The sequence below is a fragment of the Pseudophryne corroboree genome, chromosome 1 (genome assembly GCF_028390025.1).
Source record: "Pseudophryne corroboree isolate aPseCor3 chromosome 1, aPseCor3.hap2, whole genome shotgun sequence".
Classification (NCBI taxonomy): Eukaryota; Metazoa; Chordata; class Amphibia; order Anura; family Myobatrachidae; genus Pseudophryne; species Pseudophryne corroboree.
The window spans coordinates 1140609719-1140629245 of record NC_086444.1 but is presented as its reverse complement, the minus strand read 5'-3'; the positions used below and the strand labels follow the sequence as shown (position 1 = coordinate 1140629245).

At 44.3% G+C, this 19527-nt stretch overlaps 1 protein-coding gene across 1 annotated transcript in view; it reads right to left on the bottom strand.

The window, feature by feature from the left end:
* CPZ (carboxypeptidase Z) overlaps window positions 1-19527 on the bottom strand; it is a 159992-nt gene that overhangs the window by 32290 nt on the left and 108175 nt on the right. The window contains exons 7-9 of the mRNA XM_063924203.1: window positions 16057-16215; window positions 13047-13182; window positions 805-944 (exon numbers count right to left, since the gene is read on the bottom strand). Coding sequence (XP_063780273.1) covers window positions 805-944; window positions 13047-13182; window positions 16057-16215 — 435 coding nt within the window. The remainder of the gene's footprint in view (window positions 1-804; window positions 945-13046; window positions 13183-16056; window positions 16216-19527) is intronic.

The following is a 19527-nucleotide window of genomic DNA, read 5'->3' as shown; positions in this document are numbered from 1 at the left end:
ACCAATTCATTCTGCTGTGTGGTGTGATTGCGGTTGGGCTGAGAACACTTAACGCTACATTCCGCTGGCGAAACATGCATCATTTCAAGGTCAAATGTGGAATCGGGCCAATACAATATGTCAGTGAAAAGTTTTGAAAACTTTGCAAACCGCTAGGAGCCAGGCGACGGCTACTCATGCTAATGAATGCGCATATGCAAGGAAATGAGCTTGTCTGTGAAGAATGACTTCTATCCATATATTTTGCTGAACACTTATTGGAAGGGTGCACGCTCCATTTAAGCTCTGTTGTGTGCGAGAACTTGTACATATTTATAAATGGTGCAAGATGTTCTCTCGTTAGATCAGCTTGCAAGTCTAGGGGGCGTTTAATAAATTAGCATGTTAAAAGGAACTAAAAGTGAAAATACGTGAAGGCCCTTCCTGACATGTGATATTTTATTTTTTTTTGGAGGAAGATGAAAAAGATTCCCCTCTGGTGCAGTGGAATGTAAGATTGGCAGTACTCAAGCTGGGGAAAAGAAAAATGACACAGGTTATATCTGGAATTTGTTTCCCTCAAACGTTTTCTCTTTTTTAGTCGTTTTGCCTGCCCTGAAACACTGCCCCATAAGCCAACTATCAATGAGGAGCACAGTCAATGAGTGGGGTGAGTGAGGGCATCCTCTGAAACTGATAAAAGTTCTGAATAGTCGCCCCCTAACTCTCTCCCACCCCCATCTATTCTTATTCACTAGGAGTGAGACTTGACATAGAAGTGAAATATGATGTCATCATTTTGCATGCTAAACCCGTGCACTGTACCATTTCAATTAGGCTCAGCAAAGGCTCTTTGTTGTCTTGCCAGGCAGAATACAGTTCATCCTCAGTTGGAAACTTCTCACATCCCAGCTCCAGGGTCAGTTCAAAACAATTTGTGTGGAGATAACTGAAATCTGACATTCCTAAAAGAGAGAATGTTATGGCATAAAACCGGTGTTGACGGAGAGACCATTTGTATCTATGAAATATGCAACAAGGTCTGACTGAGCAATGGTTATACAATTAGAGACGCACAAGCGTGGTCCCCAAACCAGAATCCAAAGCTACTTGGGATGTAGAAGTGGGGAAGTGTTTAGACTCTGTGGGGCAGATGTATTAAGCCTGGAGAAGTGATAAAGCAGTGATAAGTACAAGGTGATAATGCACCAGCCAATCAGCTCCTAACTGCCAATTTACATATTGGAGCTCATTGGCTGGTGCATTATCACCTTGTACTTATCACTGCTTTATCACTTCTCCAGGCTTAATACATCTGCCCCACATGTACTGTATGAGCAGTATCATTTTACCCCTACATTACCAGTTCCTTTATCAAGTTTTGGTGACGAATCGTTTTCTCCAGAGACTGCTTTATTTATGCATTTACACAAGTTAATTTTATTGAGCCTTTATTTATGTTTATTTAATTGCTTTGTTGTGTTCATGCAAGTACTGTGAGCTACAGGCATCACTATAAGCCAATTACCGACAAGGCAGCATATTGGAAAGTGAAACGCCTCTAAAGTTGAAAGATGAAAAAACTAGAGATAATTACTGCAGCACTAAACTTACTCAAATGGTAAAATGGAGTTTGTGTGTAAAATGTTATTATCGCGCACGAAAGTTAAAGTATGGTAGGAAAGGAAATAACAGCAGATAAGGTGCAGTCTTTGAGCACTAGGTATGTCTACTGGGGTGGCCACACCCACTCAGTGTCACAGACACACCCCCTCCATGACAGGCCACTCCCCCAGTCCACTCACCTACAGTTATGGGAATTATGTATACCTATATTGCCAAAAATGGAATATAGAGAGATAAAGTACCAACCAATCAGCTCCTGTTATTTTTCAAAAACAGCCTATAAAATGGCAGTGTAGAGCTGATCAGCTGGTACTTTATCTCTTTTCCACTTTATCTCTCTCCTAGGCTTAGTACTAGGGAGGCCAATCCCGGGGCATTTTTTCAATCCCGGGATTCGGGATTGAAAAATGCTCAATCCCGGGATTCCCGGGATCGCAGTAAGGATCAGTGTAGGGAGCAGGGAAAGTATATGTGGAGGGCAGCAAGGCAGGGTGGATGTAGGGAGCAAGGGAGGGTGGGTGTAGGGAGCATGTAAGGAACAGGAAGGGAGGGTGGGTGTAGGGAGCAGCGGGAGAGTGGGAGTAGGGAGCAGCGGGAGGGTGGGAGTAGGGAGCAGCGGGAGGGTGGGAGTAGGGAGAAGCGGGAGAGTGGGTGTAGCGAGCAGAGGGAGGATGTCAGGAGCAGAGAGTGTGGGTGTAGGTAGCGAAGATAGACACTTACGGGCGGGCCGCGGGCACCAGCTATAGACGAACACACTGACTGCGCTGGCAGCATTTCAAACGTAGCGCTGGCCGCCAGCCAGTCAGAACTGGCAGTCCGGCAGCCAATCAGGGGCCGCGGCTGCTGCCGCTTCCCTGATTGGCTGCCGGTCTGCCAGCTCTGATTGGCTGGCGGCCGGCGCTACGTTTGAAATGCCGCCAGCGCAGTCAGTACGTGTGTCCTTAGCTGATGTAACTCCCTCGCTGACAGCCGGGCAGCGCTGTGTTATAGTGCTCAGCACTGTCCGGCAAAACTGCGCATGCGCACTCTAATCCCGTGAATCCCGGGATTGGAGGCTCCAATCCCGGGATTCAAATCCTGGCATTTTTGGACCCAAATCCCGGGATCCCGCCGATCCCGGTCCCGGGATTGGCCTCCCTACTTAGTACACAGGCCCCTAAATATTATATCTTAAAGATCTTTAGATTAATTCCTACACATTATAATGTTCCATTAGTGAGATTCATTATTAACAGCATACACCAATAATTATTTGTATTTTTGCAATTGATATTTATTGGCCAGATTCCTTTCATCGTGTAAGTATTATTGTTAAATGGTTAATCTTTTACTGGTTGTTTTTTGATAACTGTACTAAAGACTATTTTAACATCTCTGTATATTGCAGTGTACAGTATTTCCTGTGCTTTTTCATTTAATATAGTTCTACTGCAGATCAGCTTAAACTGTGAATGTAACATACTGTACAAATAACGACCTCAGGAAGCGACATGTTGTAGCCAGAATCATTTATAATCAGAATTAATTTTGGGGCAGAGATGATAAACACGGGACAAAAATTAAACAATCAATGTAAAAGTAGTATCAATAATTTAGACTACACCTAAATAATAAATGATTAATACGAAACAATTCTTAATGCAAACTACTTATCATTCATGAAGGCATTGACAAAACCAAAAGTCTCTGATTGTCTGAAATAAAATACTAAGAGTAGTCAGAAGGAGACTTGCTCTTTTAAAAATCTTAAGCAGATTTACGAAGTAATCTGCATATATATTTTCAGAACACAAAATCAGATGAAATATCCAAAATATAAGCTATTTATAGTGAGTTGTTCTGCAACCTTGTGGTGAAGCATTGAAAAAGATCCCTAAAAAATAAGTGTTATTGTAAAACTTGCCTTTGTTAACTTTTTCTTTGAGGTCAACAGGATCCACAGGGTTAACCTTGGGGTATGTTTGGTGAAGACATGGATTCAGGCACCGAACAGCAAAGCTTTTGAGCCTCCCAGGATGCACTGGGTCCCTCTCTACCTCATACCCCGCCCACAGCTCAGGCTCTTCAGTTTTAGTTAACAAGCCCAAAGCAGGAAATGAAGAAGAGAGAAGGGAGACTGGTACACAGGAAACACACTCTCACTGGCAGTAAAAGGGAACTGATGACCGAGAAGAGTAACCCATTGAAGCTCGGTGCGTCAGGGTGGGCTCCCTGTGGATCCTATGGACCTCGAAGAAAAAGTTTTACCATAGCTCTTATTTTCTTCTTCAGGGTCCATAGTCTCCACAGGGATAACCTTGAGGATGTCCCAAAGCAAATGTAATAGGGAGGGAATGCTCCTAAGCTGAAAAGAGGACATTGTGCCCAAAGATTGCATTCTGAGAGGCAAGCTTATCAAAGGCATAGAACCTAAGAAACGTGTGGGCAGAGGATCACGTAGCGGCCTTGCATAATTGCATAGTTGTTCAGCAGATGCACCACAGACGGGCTGCCCATGAAGGTCCCAAAGAGCGAGTAGCGTGAGCAGAGACTGTACTTGGTACTGGAAGATCAGCTTTGGTGTAGGCCTGTGAGATGGTGAAGCGGAGCCAACGCTTCAAAGTTTGTTTATTATATGGACAGCCACGCTTGTGGAAGCATAGAGGGCAAACAAAGAATCCATTTTCCTAATGGAACTGGTACAGTCCACGTAGCTCTTTACAGCACGGACCACATCCAACGAAGCTTCCTCATGTGAAAGGCCAGGTGTATGGAAGGCCGGTACCACAATTTCCTCATCGATATGGAACTTGGATACTACCTTGGGGAGGTATCCATGTTTAGACCTAAGGACAGCCTTATGATGAAAAATCCAAAAGTGGGGACTGCAGGAGAAAAGCCCCCAAGTCAGATACTCTGCGGGCTGAGACGATGGCCAAGAGGAAGAGAGTCTTCTTGGTCAACCATTTGAGGTAAACAGTATCCAATGGTTCAAAGAGAGGCTGTTGCAAGGCTTGAAGATCCAAGGACAAATCCCAAGGAGCCACTGGAGGGACAAAGGGAGGCTGAATCCGGACTACCTCCTGAAGGAAGGTATGGACATCTGGCAAAGGAGCAAGTCTTTTCTGAAACCAGACTGACAAAGCAGAGACTTTAACTTTGACAGATGCAAGGTGGAGACCCATGTCAAGGCCAGCCTGTATAAATGCTAGGAGTCTAGAAATCCAAAACACCATAGGATCATAGTGGTGAAGGCACCCCACTGAAAGTGCCAAATACGGTAATATAGTTTTTCATGCCTCATTCATAGCATCAGAAAAATGGTCATAGAAATGGTCAGCCACTACTACTTTGTGGTTGTAATTCAGACGTGATCACTGCTGTGCATTTTTGCACAGCAGGCGATCAGATCTGAACTGCGCATGCACCACAATGCGCCAGTGCGTCAGACGACTGCACCGGGCATTGGTGCCTAGCGATGGGATGGTGTAAAAAAAGTGATTGCAAGGTTATTGACAGGAAGAGGCCATTTGTGGGTGGCAACTGACCGTTTTACAGGAATGTCTGTAAAAACGCAGGCAGGATCTGGCGTTTTCAGGGAGGGTGTCTGACGATCAGCAGTATCACATCGCAGCGGCAGAGTAAGTCCTGGGCTGAGCAGAGGCTGCACAAACTGATGTTTGTGCAGCTCTGCTCATGAAGCGATCGCACACTTGCACAGCATTTTCCCCTCCCCCTATAGGTGGCAACTATCTGATCACTGGGCAGCAAAAAAGGCATCCCTGCGATCAGGTCTGAATTACCCCCTCTGGCGTTTACACAAATGATCTTTAGATTTTGGGGCTGGTTCAGTGTCTTCAAGCTGGAGTGAGAATTCAACCACCCGAACTAAAGCAGCCACATTAAATTTGGACTACATCTCTACCTTCTCAGAGGAGGAGCCTGCATCAGAGACATCAGCATTATCTGCTGCAGCAGAAGATTCCTCAGAATCTGAGAGTGGCGTAGACTGTGAAGATGGCACAGTGCGCTTAGTGGCAGTAGGTGTAGGTAGTGTTACCTGGCCCTGTAATACAGAGTTTGAAACATGTCCAACCAGGAAGTAGGTACAGGTGGGACTGTAATAGGCTGAAAAACAGGATGCAATTGCTGTGGGAGACCCGCAGGGGGAGTCACAGATGGGGCTTCAATATGGTCAGCGATTTTAGCCACCATGTTAGAAAATGAGGCCCATGGAGGCTCCTGTGGTGGCACTGGGGGAGCTGATGGGCCTGGGGATACAAAACGAGGTGCACTGACCGTCTTGTAATATATTCGGGGGTAAAACCTCCATGGAACATGTCTTACATGACACTAGAGTAGGAGCTCCAGCCTTATTAGATGCCTTACCTTTGTTAGACATAACTGCAAGGAGAGTACACACACAATATGGTAATGTGCAGTGTGTAACTGAGAACAGTATATGACAGTAAGCGTGCACAAATACAATAACTTGTAATGTGGGCAAAGTAAACCCTGTACACACCAGTATCTAAGGGTTACTGTAGAAAGAAAGGTACAGGGAAAGCAATTTACAGTACTGTACAGAGAGAAAAGCACAGAACTAGCATAAGTCACATACAATGCAGATAATACAATTTAACTGCAATGGGCACTGATATCAACTACCCAGTATTCCAACCCCCGGCACCTCTTTACCACTGTGAACTGCCTTCTCTGCCCACTACCACCTCCTCTCCCATCTTCATTGTCTGCTCTTGACTTTGCCACTTATTTTACCTCCAAGTACGTCAGGACATCACATCCCATCAGTCCAGCAACCAGCCACCACCCATCCCTTTCCTCACCCCTCCCCTTCCCTCTCACCAACTCTGACATCTTTCTCCCATGTATCTAGTGAGGAAGTCATGGCCCTCATCTGTTCCTCCCCACTTGACCCTATCCCCTCCCACCTCCTCCGCTACCTCTCTCCTTCTGCCTGTTCCCATCTTGCCCACCTTCTAAATCTCTCCCTCTCATCAGGCTGTGTCCCCTCTGCCTTCAAGTATGCTCTTGTCTCCCCTATTCTTAAAGAACCTACCCTTGTTCCAAACACCCTCTCCAACTATCAACCCATCTCTCTCCTCCCTTTTGCCTCCAAACTCCTTGAGTATATTGTCTATAACTGCCTCGCTGACTTTTTTTCCTCCCATTCACTGCTTTACCCATTCCTGTCTGGTTTCCGCTCTCTCCACTCCACTAAATCTGCCCTCACAAAAGTCTGCAATGACCTCCATGCAGCCAAATCTAAGGGCCACTACTCTCTGCTTATTCTTCTTGACCTCTCTGCTGCTTTGACAGTGTGTACCACCCTCCCCTTCTGCAAACCCTTCACTCTCTTGATCTGCGTGATACTGCCCTCTCTTGGCTGTCCTCATACCTCTCTGATCGTTCCTTCTCTGTCTCCTCTCATGAAGCTACCTCCCCCGCACTTCCACTAACTGTTGGTGTCCACCAAGGTTCTGTTCTTGGTCCTCTCCTTCTCTCTCTATACGTCCTCTTTAGGTGAACTTATTAGTTCTTTTAACTTCCAATATCACCTCTTTGCTGATGACACTTAAATCTACCTTTCCTCCCCTGATCTCTCCCCAGCTCTCCTCACTCGTACCTCCAACTGTCTTTCTGCTATCTCTTCCTGGATGTCCCAGCGCTTTCTTAAACTCAACATGTCCAAGACCGAGCTGATCATCTTCCCACCCTCCCGCACATCCTCACCTCCCACAATCTCATTATCCATTGATGGCACGACTATCTCCTCTAGCCCCCAAGTATGCTGTCTTAGCATAATCCTTGACCCCTTCCTCTCCTTCAAACACACATTCAACACCTCTCACAAACCTGTCATCTTCATCTCAAAAACATTTCCAGGATCAGACCCTTTCTCACCCAGGATGCCACCGGGTTCCTGTCTATAGATAAACAGTTAAAAGATAGACAGTCATTAGTTAGACACTATATGGTCGACAGTCAAAAGTCAGACATGGTCAAAAGTCAGACAGTCAAAAGTCAGATATTCAAAAGTCTGACAGGGTGAAAAGTCAGACACAAAAAAAAAATGTTTTTGTTTTTCTGTGTTTTTTGCCTCATTTACTATCCATGTCACAAACTATTACCTTTAGTAATGTTGTGGCGAGCAAAGTGGAGCGGAGCGAGACGCAGAGCCCGAAGCGTGGCGAGGGGAGCGAGCCTGCGAGGCGATGAATTTCACCAAATTTGGGTTAAAAACACAAAAAACTATTTGTGTCTGACTTATGACACTGTCTAACTTTTGACTGTCTGACTTTTGACCCTGTCTGACTTTTGACCCTGTCTGACTTTTGACCCTGTCTGACTTTTGACTGTCGACCATATAGTGTCTAACTAATGACTGTCTATCTTTTAATGTTGGTCTTTTGAAAGTCTGACTTTTGACCCTGTCTGACTTTTGACCCTGTCTGACTTTTGACTGTCGACCATATAGTGTCTAACTAATGACTGTCTATCTTTTAACTGCCTATGAGCACACCCACACCCATGCCACCAAGATCTTTATTCATACACTGATTATTTCCAGACTGGATTACTGTAATCTCCTCCTAACTGGCCTTCCTGACAATTACCTCTCTCCACTCCAATCTATCCTCAATGCTGCAGCCCAGCTCATCTTCCTCACCAAACGCACTACATCCACCTCCCCTCTCCTACAAGCCCTTCACTGGCTTCCCTTCCATTTCAGAATCCAATTCAAACTTCTCACGCTCACTTACAAAGCAATCACCCACTCCTCTCCCATTTACATCTCTGACCTTATCTCCCCTTACACTCCCACCAGTCCTCTTCGCTCTGCTAATCCACGCCGACTCTCCTATCTTCTGATTACTTCCTCCCACTCCTATCTCCAAGATTTTTAATGTGCTGCTCCCTTACTCTGGAATTCTCTACCTCTCCCCCTCAGACTCTCCACCTCTATACAGAACTTAAAACGGGCTCTCAAGACCCACTTCTTTACCAAACCCAGCCAAATCTCATCCTAACCCTCTATCCGACACTTGGTCTACCCCATCTGTGTCACCCCTGTCTGTCTGCCCCCCCCCCCCTTTAGAATGTAAGCTCTCACAAGTAGGGCCCTCTTCCCTCATGTGCTTATCCTTTTCTTACTTCAATAATCCTCAACTGTTCATATCCTGCTGTTTTCGGCCACCTTGATACTTATCTCAGTGTCGTCTACTTATGTAGTTATGCTTAGTTACCCTGTACTTGTCCTATATTGTCTTCAATTTTAAGTCACTGTTTTCCTGTTTTGATTATGTGCATATGTACTCTGTAATTGGGCGCTGCGGCACCCTTGTGGCACCATATAAATAAAGTATAATAATAATAATAATAATAATAATAATAACAACAACTATCCATCTATTAGAGCTGGTAGGATGTAGCACTGTGTATAACCTGACTCCATGAAGAGGTATACAGGGAGACAAAACCTAGCATTCCTGGAGACCTGCAGAGCTCTTGTAATGGCTGCCCAGCATTTCTTTGAGGAAGGAGGAGCAGCCCAGGGCGGGAAGACCTCATCGGAATGGCACCCTGGGCAGTAACGTAGGCCCTGGTGGTCTAGTGAAGCCCAAGGGTACACCTTGGTCTTGGTCCAGGTCAGCACTACTGGTCCGTCTCCTGGGACTGGCGGTATAGGACTGTCACGATCGCAGGTCCTGCAAGTGGGAACTTGCCTTACCTGTCCCCCATGAGTACGGTTTGCAGTCTGGGGTGCCCCTGTGTACCCCTGCTAGTAGAAGGTTGTTGGGTCCCGCTGAAATCCACAAGCAGTGGCTGGCATTGTGGCAGCGGTGGGGGTGATGGAGAAGCAGCACTGGAAGCATTGCTTATTCATTGCCGAAGTAAAGAGTAAAAATAAAAAAGTTAAAAAAATTTAAAACTTGGGCTGCAGCATGTAGCCCCACTGTCAAACGGTGAACAGCTCCTGCTGGCACCAAACAAAAATGAAAGAGCCTGAGCTGTGGGCACGGTATGAGGGGAGAGGGACCCATTGCATCCTTGGAGGCTCAAAAGCTTTGCTGTTCTGTGCCTGAATCCTGGTCTCCACCAAGCATACCCCAAGGTTAACCCTGTGGAGACTATAGACCCTGAAGAAGAAACATTTCTTAGGAGCAAGTCAAAAACATTTTAACCCATATGATCCCTTACATACTCTTCTAAATGTTTCTCGATTCACTTGTATGCTTAAAATGTAATTCATACAAGCCAGGATCAGGGGCGTCAAGGGGGTGGAGGTACTAATTACTTGGGTCTATACTTGTCTGGGGGACCAGATGGGGATGCGGTCAAGCCATGGATAAGAAGTAATGCCCCCTATAGTTACTCATCAGTGACGTGTGGTGAGGCAGTGCATCTCCTGACATTCTTCAGTACATGCCAGTGTTTTGACTATTAAAATGATATGAGTATTATTCTAATCAACCTGCCTACACTGTCTACACATCTCTGATCAAAACTCATCAAACTGCCAGCAGTAGATACTGCTGCACCTGTGTATAATGCCCACATGAACCCTCGAGTTCATATACAGAATGTGTGTTAATCTGGCTCTGTTACTAACCAGTGCTTCCCCAGCCATTTGCTTCACTGCACATCACTGGTACTCACACTATTCTTATTGAATGGTTTTACGAGTGAGTGAGGCAACACACCCTTTCTAGTATCGAGGCCTGGGAGATAATTCAGCAGCCCCAGCAATGGTACCAGAGTGTAGAAAGACCACTGCCTCATTTCCCAGCTCACATGTCTACGGGGAAGATGTTCTAAGCCTTGGAAAGAGATAAAGGAGTCTATTTACTAAGCCTTGGGTGGAGATAAAGTATCAGCCAATTGGCTCCTAACTGTCATTTTTTTAAAAACAACAACTTGTGTCATGACAGTTAGGAGCTGATTGGCTGGTACTTTATCTCTCCACGTTATCACTCTCCAAGACTTAGTACATCTCCTCCGTAGTGAGGAAACTAAATTTATGGTATAGTAAAATCAAAGTAAAAGAGAAATGAATCATCTGCCTGGATAAAGCCTTAGGGGGAGATGTACCAATCCTTGGAGAGTGATAAAATGGAGAGAGATAAAGTACCAGGCACTCAGCTCTTACCTGTCACGGGCTGTGTTTGAAAATGACAGCTAGTAGTTTATATTTCTACACTTTATCAATATCCATATGAGGGGTGTGCAATAAATTTCCACATGCACAAAAGTATTATATTTACAAACAGAGTGAACATTACATTTTGTTCATAGTATTCACCAGAGGAGTCTATGCAAAGTTGCATGCCACTTGGTCAAGCAGCTGGACCAGTCTGAAGAAGGTTATGTTTTCTACATGCTGGATGAAGGTGACTCAAAGCAAATCCCACACATTTTGTGCTTGATTTGTGGGAACACAAGGTTTGGGCTGTACGACCAAGCTCCTACATGCATTCATGGACCAGAAAATCCACCATTTTTCTAGGCTTGCGGCCAAGTACATTGTCGTGATGGAGAAGGGCACCACAAGTGCAAGTTCTTGGACAGCACTTGGGAATGGCTCTCAGCACTTTCAGCAGGAATTGGCATACCAGTCCCCAGTGACGTGTGCACTGCTGCATGAGTGGTATGGTACTGTAGTTACATAACCAGTCTTGGCTTCAAAAACAGCCACCATCTGCTTGGACATGCTGCGCTCACATCTGAACTTCTGTTGTGCCACAACTCCAACTGGGGTCCACTGGGCCGACTGTTATTTGGTCAGGGGATTGAAACTATAGATCCAGGATTCATTGCTACTAATGATCTCCCAGACACAGTTTGAGTGACCACCATCAAACCTGGCCACCATGTTGCGGCACCAAGTCACCACGAGTCTGCTCTGCTCTTGAGTCAGCTGATGGGGCACTGAGCGTGCAGAAACCTTGCTCAGGTCAAGCTTTTCATGGAGTATCAAGCAGGTGGATTATGCTAAGATGCATATCTCCTTCTCTAATAGGACCACAGTCAACCTGGCTTTCAACTCAGCTATGGCCCGCAAGACAGTAATGTTGTCCTTCTAGGGACCGTCTCCTGCATCGAAATTCTGCAAACCACTTACAGTGGTTAGGGGTGCTGCTTCCTTCCCAAAAGCAGCTTGCAGTCGGTCAAGCTATCCTGCTGTTGCAGACCACTCTTGTAGTTGTAGAAGATCATGGCTCTCCAGTAGCATCTATTGAGCTCACTAACAAGTTTGTGAAGGAAGTGAACCTACTGACTTCTTCGCTGTGCAGCGCTACTTATATACGGTTCTGTGCCTTGACATTTCACAAGAACTTTTATCAAAGATTACAGTTCACAACCAGACAGTCAAATTGTGTCTACTCAACCCATGCTGCATTCTCATAAAGATTAACTCATAGGCCCTCATTCCGAGTTGATCGCTCGCAAGGCGAATTTAGCAGAGTTGCTCAGGCTAAGCCTACGCCTACTGGGAGTGTATCTTAGCTTCTTAAAATTGCGACCGATGTATTCGCAATATTGCGATTACAAACTACTTAGCAGTTTCAGAGTAGCTTCAGACTTACTCGGCATCTGCGATCAGTTCAGTGCTTGTCGTTCCTGGTTTGACGTCATAAACACACCCAGCGTTCGCCCAGACACTCCCCCGTTTCTCCGGCCACTCCTGCGTTTTTTCCGGAAACGGTAGCGTTTTTATCCACACGCCCCGAAAACGCCGTGTTTCCGCCCAGTAACACCCATTTCCTGTCAATCACACTACGATCGCCGGAGCGAAGAAAAAGCCGTGAGTAAAAATACTATCTTCATTGTAAAATTACTTGGCGCAGTCGCAGTGCGATTATTGCGCATGCGTACTAAGCGGAATTTCACTGCGATGCGATGAAAATTACCGAGCGAACGACTCGGAATGAGGGCCATAGTTATAAAACAGCTTCATCCATTGTGTGATGTGCATAGTGACTGGTGGTAATTAATTGAACTATGTTGACATATTGATTTCATAGATTAAAGTAAAAAAAAAGACAAAAATCAATGATAGTGATGATGATAATAATAATAATAATAATAATAATAATTAACAAGCTACATAAGATTACACATTGTAAATATAATTAGATTTTTGGATAAATGTTTATGGTGACAGTCCCCCCCCCCCCCCCACGGTAGGTTACTGTATCTTCTCATCTGCTAATGTTACAATTGCTGTAACTGTTCAAGAATAGGTTTTGTTTATAGATAAAACTTCTCCGTAGAAAACAAACTAAAGATTTATATTATCTTAAAACAATGACTAACTATGCAATAACACCAACATTTTATGAATGTAAACTAAGTTTAATGTTATGTAACATGTAGTCAAGACAGGTAATATATTTAATTTCCGTAGATGCAGATTAATGTGAAGCAAAGTAACTTACCTCCACTAAAGCTGTACCATTCAGCACCATTTATTATTCCGCCTTTCGTAACAAAATTGCCACCACATCTTTCAGTTGATTTGTCTGACATTTTGGGATGTGAGGCCACAAAGGTTTTTGCAAGCATCTTAAATACCTGAAAAGAGAGAATAATAATGACTTGTGTAACAAAAATGACTACTGATTAAAAACAGTACGGCACACATTCAACATAGCTTGCCCATGTTACAGTACATGTCTGTCATACTCTACATAGTCACATGACCTGACCACTGGACATGAGCATATTGTACGTAGTTCTATTATACTGTATACAGACATACAGATTTGTCCTCATACATCTAGTCTCAATACGCCGCACAGCAGGAGATACCTGGCTCTGCTAACATCGGGCGTCTTTTATTGCTGAAAATGCGTCTTATTCGCATTGCTACGTGACTAAGGTGCACAAGCAGCTTACGCTGATTAAAATGGTATCCTATATTTTGCATGCGACTGTGGCCGTATCTGCATACGAAATGATACATTACAGCGATTTCCAGGAAAACACTGTAACATAGCATTTTGTATGCAGATACAGCCGTAGTCACACACAGAATATAGGCATGTCTCATATCATTTTAATCAGCATAAGCTGCTCATGCATCCTGTTCAAATAGCTATGCGACTTATGTGTATTTAAATGGAAAACGTTGCACATAAAGACACCCAGTGCTACAGAGTCACACCACAGCATGGCGTTACTAGAAGGGCTGTTTAACGTGACTGCAGCAAGGATGTAGGGGGACATATCTGTAGGACACTACCACCACAACATGACCTGACCACTGGACATGATCATATTGCAGTTCTATTACACTCTGTACAGACATGGGGCACTACAGATGGAGTAAAAATTCTGATGGTTGAGATCCTGACGGTCAGAATTCCAGCAGCAGCATCCTGACGGTAAGTAATGGGTTTAAGGTTAGGCACTAGGGGAAGGGTTAGGGTTAGGCTGGGGGTAGGGGTGTCAGGGCTAGGCAGTTAGGGTTTAAGATGCGAGACTGGTGGGTTAGGATTAGGGTTAAAATACTCACTGGGATCCATCAAGATTTTTAACGTCGGGATACAGCTGTTGGCATTCTAACTGTCGGGATCTCAACCTTCAGGATATCAATACCAACCTGACACAACACTCCCAACACTGACCACTGCACATGATCAAAATACACTTCTATTACCCCCTATATCGACATAGGGAACTATACCCCCAACATGACCTGACCACTGCACATGACCATAACACACTTCCATTACACCCTATACAGACACAGGACACTACACCTCAAACATGCCCTGACCCCTGTACATGACCATATAATACACTTCTATTACCCCCTATAGAGACATAGGGAACTATACCCCCAACATGACCTGACCACTGCACATGACCATAACACACTTCCATTACACCCTATACAGACACAGGACACTACACCCCCAACATGCCCTGACCCCTGTACATGACCATATAATACACTTCTATTACCCCCTATACAGACATACTGTATGACACTACAACCCCAACATGACATGTCCATTGGTCAAGATATAAACACAATTCTATAATGCTCTATAAACACATAGAACACAACACTCCCAACATGGTCTGACTAGTGGGCATAGTACACAGACATAACTGCCTCTACCCAACATGACTTGACCATGAAACATAATTATTACACAACTTTTTTCATTTTTAATATTCTTTTCTAGCATGATTTAGATAGCAAAGGTTTGTTGGGCAGATCGTTTTACTCCTTTTCACCCCCTTAGGAGTTGATACCCCGTAGTATCCCTGTTTAGTAGGCAGCTGCACATAACTGTCACAGTTTCCAGACCATCTGGCAGGTCACATGTTCCAGGTCACCCGGCAGGTACACAGGGAGAGTTCACCAACTGTCATATATTCAAAGAGCACAATGGTGATGCATTGTATTGACTGGCGGATGTTTTGCCACGTAACTCCAAAACAAAGCAACCAATCGCAATGCCAATATAATTATGCAAATCTACAGACCAAGAGTTTTAATTTGGTATATTTCTATGATGCTGTTGCCTGAGCAGATGTGCCCTGCTCAGGCAAAGGCATCATAGAAATTAGTCACTCATAAAAATCGTCATTACGCTATTAGTACGGGTATATAGATTTTGAACTATACCCATCGGTGGAGGATGCTCAAAACTGAAAACCAATGACATTGTCAGGGACACAAGTGAAATATTCCGTTCCCTGGACTGTCTACTGGTAATTGTTACAGTTGGCAACTATGGGAAATTGTTTAATTCATTTTATAAGAATTTTATAGGTACAGATAATAAAAAATATATATTTGCTTAATAAAATCATGAGTAATATCTGTTTGCCCAACAAGTCTAGCCATCAAGTCTAGACCCAACAGAATGAATCATTAGTTGTGGAGTTAGGCTAAGGCCACACATAGTGGCCAAGTGGGTCCTGCTGAACGGAACCCGCTTGGCCGGGAGGGGGAGTTTGTGTGCACATGGATCCTGTTCTGCGGGATGCTGCAGAACAGGATACGGCCAGTGACACACGGGATTTCAATGTAACACAGTGCGGCACAGCTGCACTGTGTGAACAAATACACTGAAATGTATGTGTTCACATTGAAATCCCACCGTCCTGTCATCGGACCCAGCGGTGGCGGGACTGCCGTACATGTGTGCACTCTCCTTCCGGCCAAGCGCGTCCAGCTTGGCCACTATGTATGGCCGTAGCCTAAGATGGCTAAGTTCTGGTTGGCTAGAATAGGACTGATTTCTGTGTGTCTCTACACCTATACCCAGGAATTAAATAAATCGTAAGGTTGTATTGTAGGTAACTAAGCATGGTCAGTAAAAAACTTTGATTGGGACAAATAAGACACTTAGAAGCCCCATCCGTATGCATGGAATCATTAAGTTTATAATGTCCAATAGATTACCATGGGTATATTTTTTGTCTCACCTTGTCATCTGGAGTGGGAGAATTCATCTTCTCTTCCAAGGGGTGTTTAGAGAAGTCATAAGGATAACTAACAACCAGGTCACCGCCGTGAAGGCTACCGGATAAAACAAATGGGACGGACCTCATCCACTTCATGACAGCTTTAGTCTCTGGTGCAATCTACATGATATATACATAACAAGGTATTTAAAAGAAGACTTCAAAAGGCTTGGTTGAATTGTTCTCTATTAGAGTCACTGCATTCAGGTACAAAAGCTGCAGTAAACCTCAGCAACCAATAAGCTATTCGATATCTAGAGCAAAGTAGACAATGAAAGCAAGTCTTTGATTGGTTGGTGTGGCCCACTACTGCAATGTCAACAAGTTAGCCCTATAACTATAAAGCAGAACAGGAAAAAAGATGTGCACATTTATTTTATTATCTTTTATTTACAGGAACCAGAAAGTTTCCACCACGTCATACAAATAATATACATAGTTTCAGTGTAACTTGATATTTTATAAGTACAATGTAGTGCCAACTGACATACCAATATGACAGACTATGTAGTACGAGAACACGGAACTCACTAACTTGTCGTGACTGGGAGGGGAAGGCAATTTGGCACGTGATGAGCCTGTTGACAAGGTAAGGGGCTAGCACACAGTATCAGAGCTGCTGAATGGACTAGGAGAAAACAGACAAGGATAACATAGATAGTACTAAGGGAGGAACACGGGGTAAGAGTTCCCTGCCTGGAGATCACATACTAAGGGGAGGACTGTACAGATGGATTCGGTATGAGATACTGGCAGTCAGGAGAAAGACGGCAGAATCCCGACAGCCAGAATCTCGGCAGCTTGTACAGCAAGTCCACTCGTGGGCTTGCTGCACTCGCCATGCTTCGGGCCTGGTGGCAACACTATTATATTCCCTATCGGGTGGTGGCGCCAAGTGGGAATATCAGGCTTTTCCCCGGCTGTCGGGATTCCGGCGTCAGTATCCTGACCACCAGGATCTCGACAGCCAGAATGCCAATAGGGGGCCAAGAGCTATTCTCACTCGTGGGTGTCCATGACACCCATGGAGTGGGAATAGAACCTGCGGTGAGCGCAGAGAGCCACCGAGACCACAAGGGGCTTTGTTGCACTCACCCTCCTGTCGGCATTCTGGCGGTCAGGATCCCAACGTCAGTATGCTGACTGACAGGATCCTGAACGCCGGTCTCGCATACCAAATGCGTTTCAAAGCCTGGGGAGAGTGATAGAAAATGGGATGGGCAAGGTAGGAGCAGGATTCAGGAGAAAGATGGGAGGGATTTGGATCCAGAGGGAAAGAACATCAAGGGAATCTGAAAATGTTCTCAAATGTACTAAATTGTCTTTAGTAATAGGATGTGCAGTCCAGGTCCCCCCTTTTTTCTCTTATGTACTAAATTGAGCAACTATTAATTTTTCACCCTTCATTTGTAGGTAACAAAAAAAAGAAAAAAAGTACATTACACGAGAGGGACATAAAAAATGAATGTATACAGTACATCAATAACTATGGAGCAAAAATAAGTTCCAGAACTGCATTATTGTGCATCCCAGAACACACTGTCCTGATTTTAAATATTTATTTAAAATTTAGCCATGTTTGGTAAACTTTCTTAGAAAAATATATATTTTATCATAGAGGCAACAAAAATAACGCTATACAGTATCATATACAAAATCAGTCCAAAGACAACGTAAGGCAAAAATTGCATTCCTCCTCCTTTTTTTGTTTTGTTTACAAAACAAAAAAATGGTATCCGGTCTCTAGGTCGACCACACTTAGGTCGACCACTATAGGTCAACAGTAAATAGCTCGACAGGGACTCTAGGTCGACATTAGTTTCACTTTTTTAACTTTTTCATACTTTATGATCCACATGGGACTACAATTGGGATCGGTAACCTGTGCTGAGCGCAGCAGTAGCAGAGCGAGGCACCTTTCCCGAAGCGTGAGCCATGCGAGGGGACACCGGGCACTAATTGGGGTTCCCGGTCACTGTACGGAGAAAACAACACCAAAAAAAGTGGGGAAAATCATGTCGACCTTTTGTCATATCGACCTAGTACCTGTCGACCTAGAAACAATGTCGACCTAGACACTGTCAACCTTGCATACCACACCCACATAAAACATAGGGCCTAAATCAGAGATGATCACAGCAGCAAATTTGTTAGCAGTTGGGCAAAACCATGTGCACTGCAGGTGGGGCAGATGTAACATGTGCAGAGAGAGTTTGATTTGGGTGGGTTATTTTGTTTCTGTGCAGGGTAAATAATGGCTACTTTATTTTTACACTGCAATTTAGATTTCAGTTTGAACATACCCCACCCAAATCTAACTCTCTCTGCACATGTTACATCTGCCCCACCTGCAGTGCACATGGTTTTGCCCATCTGCTAACAAATTTGCTGCTGCAATCAATTCTGAATTAGGCCCATAGTTCACTTTCTAGCAACATGTATAGCATACAATTGTAGAAATTCACAGAAGTACACATTGTTGCAATTTGTGCAGTTTCATGTGAGCCAGACAAATTTATCAGAGATATGTCTTTTTTTTTTTATAAAGTGTTTACACGTTTTTCTATGCAGTCATAACATAACAATTTGAACCACACCTGCTGCAATACTGTAGTTATTGGGAAAAACAAAAGCAACTGGGTTAGCTGAAAGACAGAAAAACAGTAGCTTGTGACACATGGCATTTTCCAACGCTTTGTGTTGCATTGGTGAGCGTATCTTGCATGCTTTGGCGCTGTGCATGCCAACAGAACGGGCCTATGCAGCTCAGTCACAACTCCACTTGTGGCTGAAGGGCTTAATTGGGTGGTATCAAGGGTATTTGTGCATAGGCAAAGTTTGCGGAAGGAACTGCAGCCTATGCAGAGTTGTGCACACGTGTAATTCGTGTATAGCAAGTACTCCAATGCAGCAGCTGTGGCTTTTTTCCATGCCCTGTTCTTTTGTGCTGTGTTTACAGACTCAGTCGCACAGATAAACACGAGTTGCTTACCAAATTAATCAGCACAGTCTCCTCGTGCGTCCTAGTCACATCAAATTGCAACTAAGATGCATTTTCAGCAAAAAAAAAAAGACGTCCGACGTTAACAGAGTTGCACAGAATCTGCCGGCTCACTCATGTCCGGCATCTCCAGCTGCAAGGCATATTGAGGCTAGATGTACGAGAACACACCTGTATGTCGGAGTCTGTGTACAAAGCACATTGGAACTTTATATGTGAGGGGCTATTTGGTGCGACTGCAGCAATGATGTATGAGGACATCTATACATGCATCCTCCAACCTCCAACCCATGCTCTAATGTCGTAGGAAGACACAAAAGCAAGTTACCTGGGGGGAAAAAGTGCAGTGGAAAAATATTTGCATGTGCACTAAAATAAAGAGCAAGTTGCGTCTAAAAAATGTCACAACCTGCATTTATGTCCAACTCTGA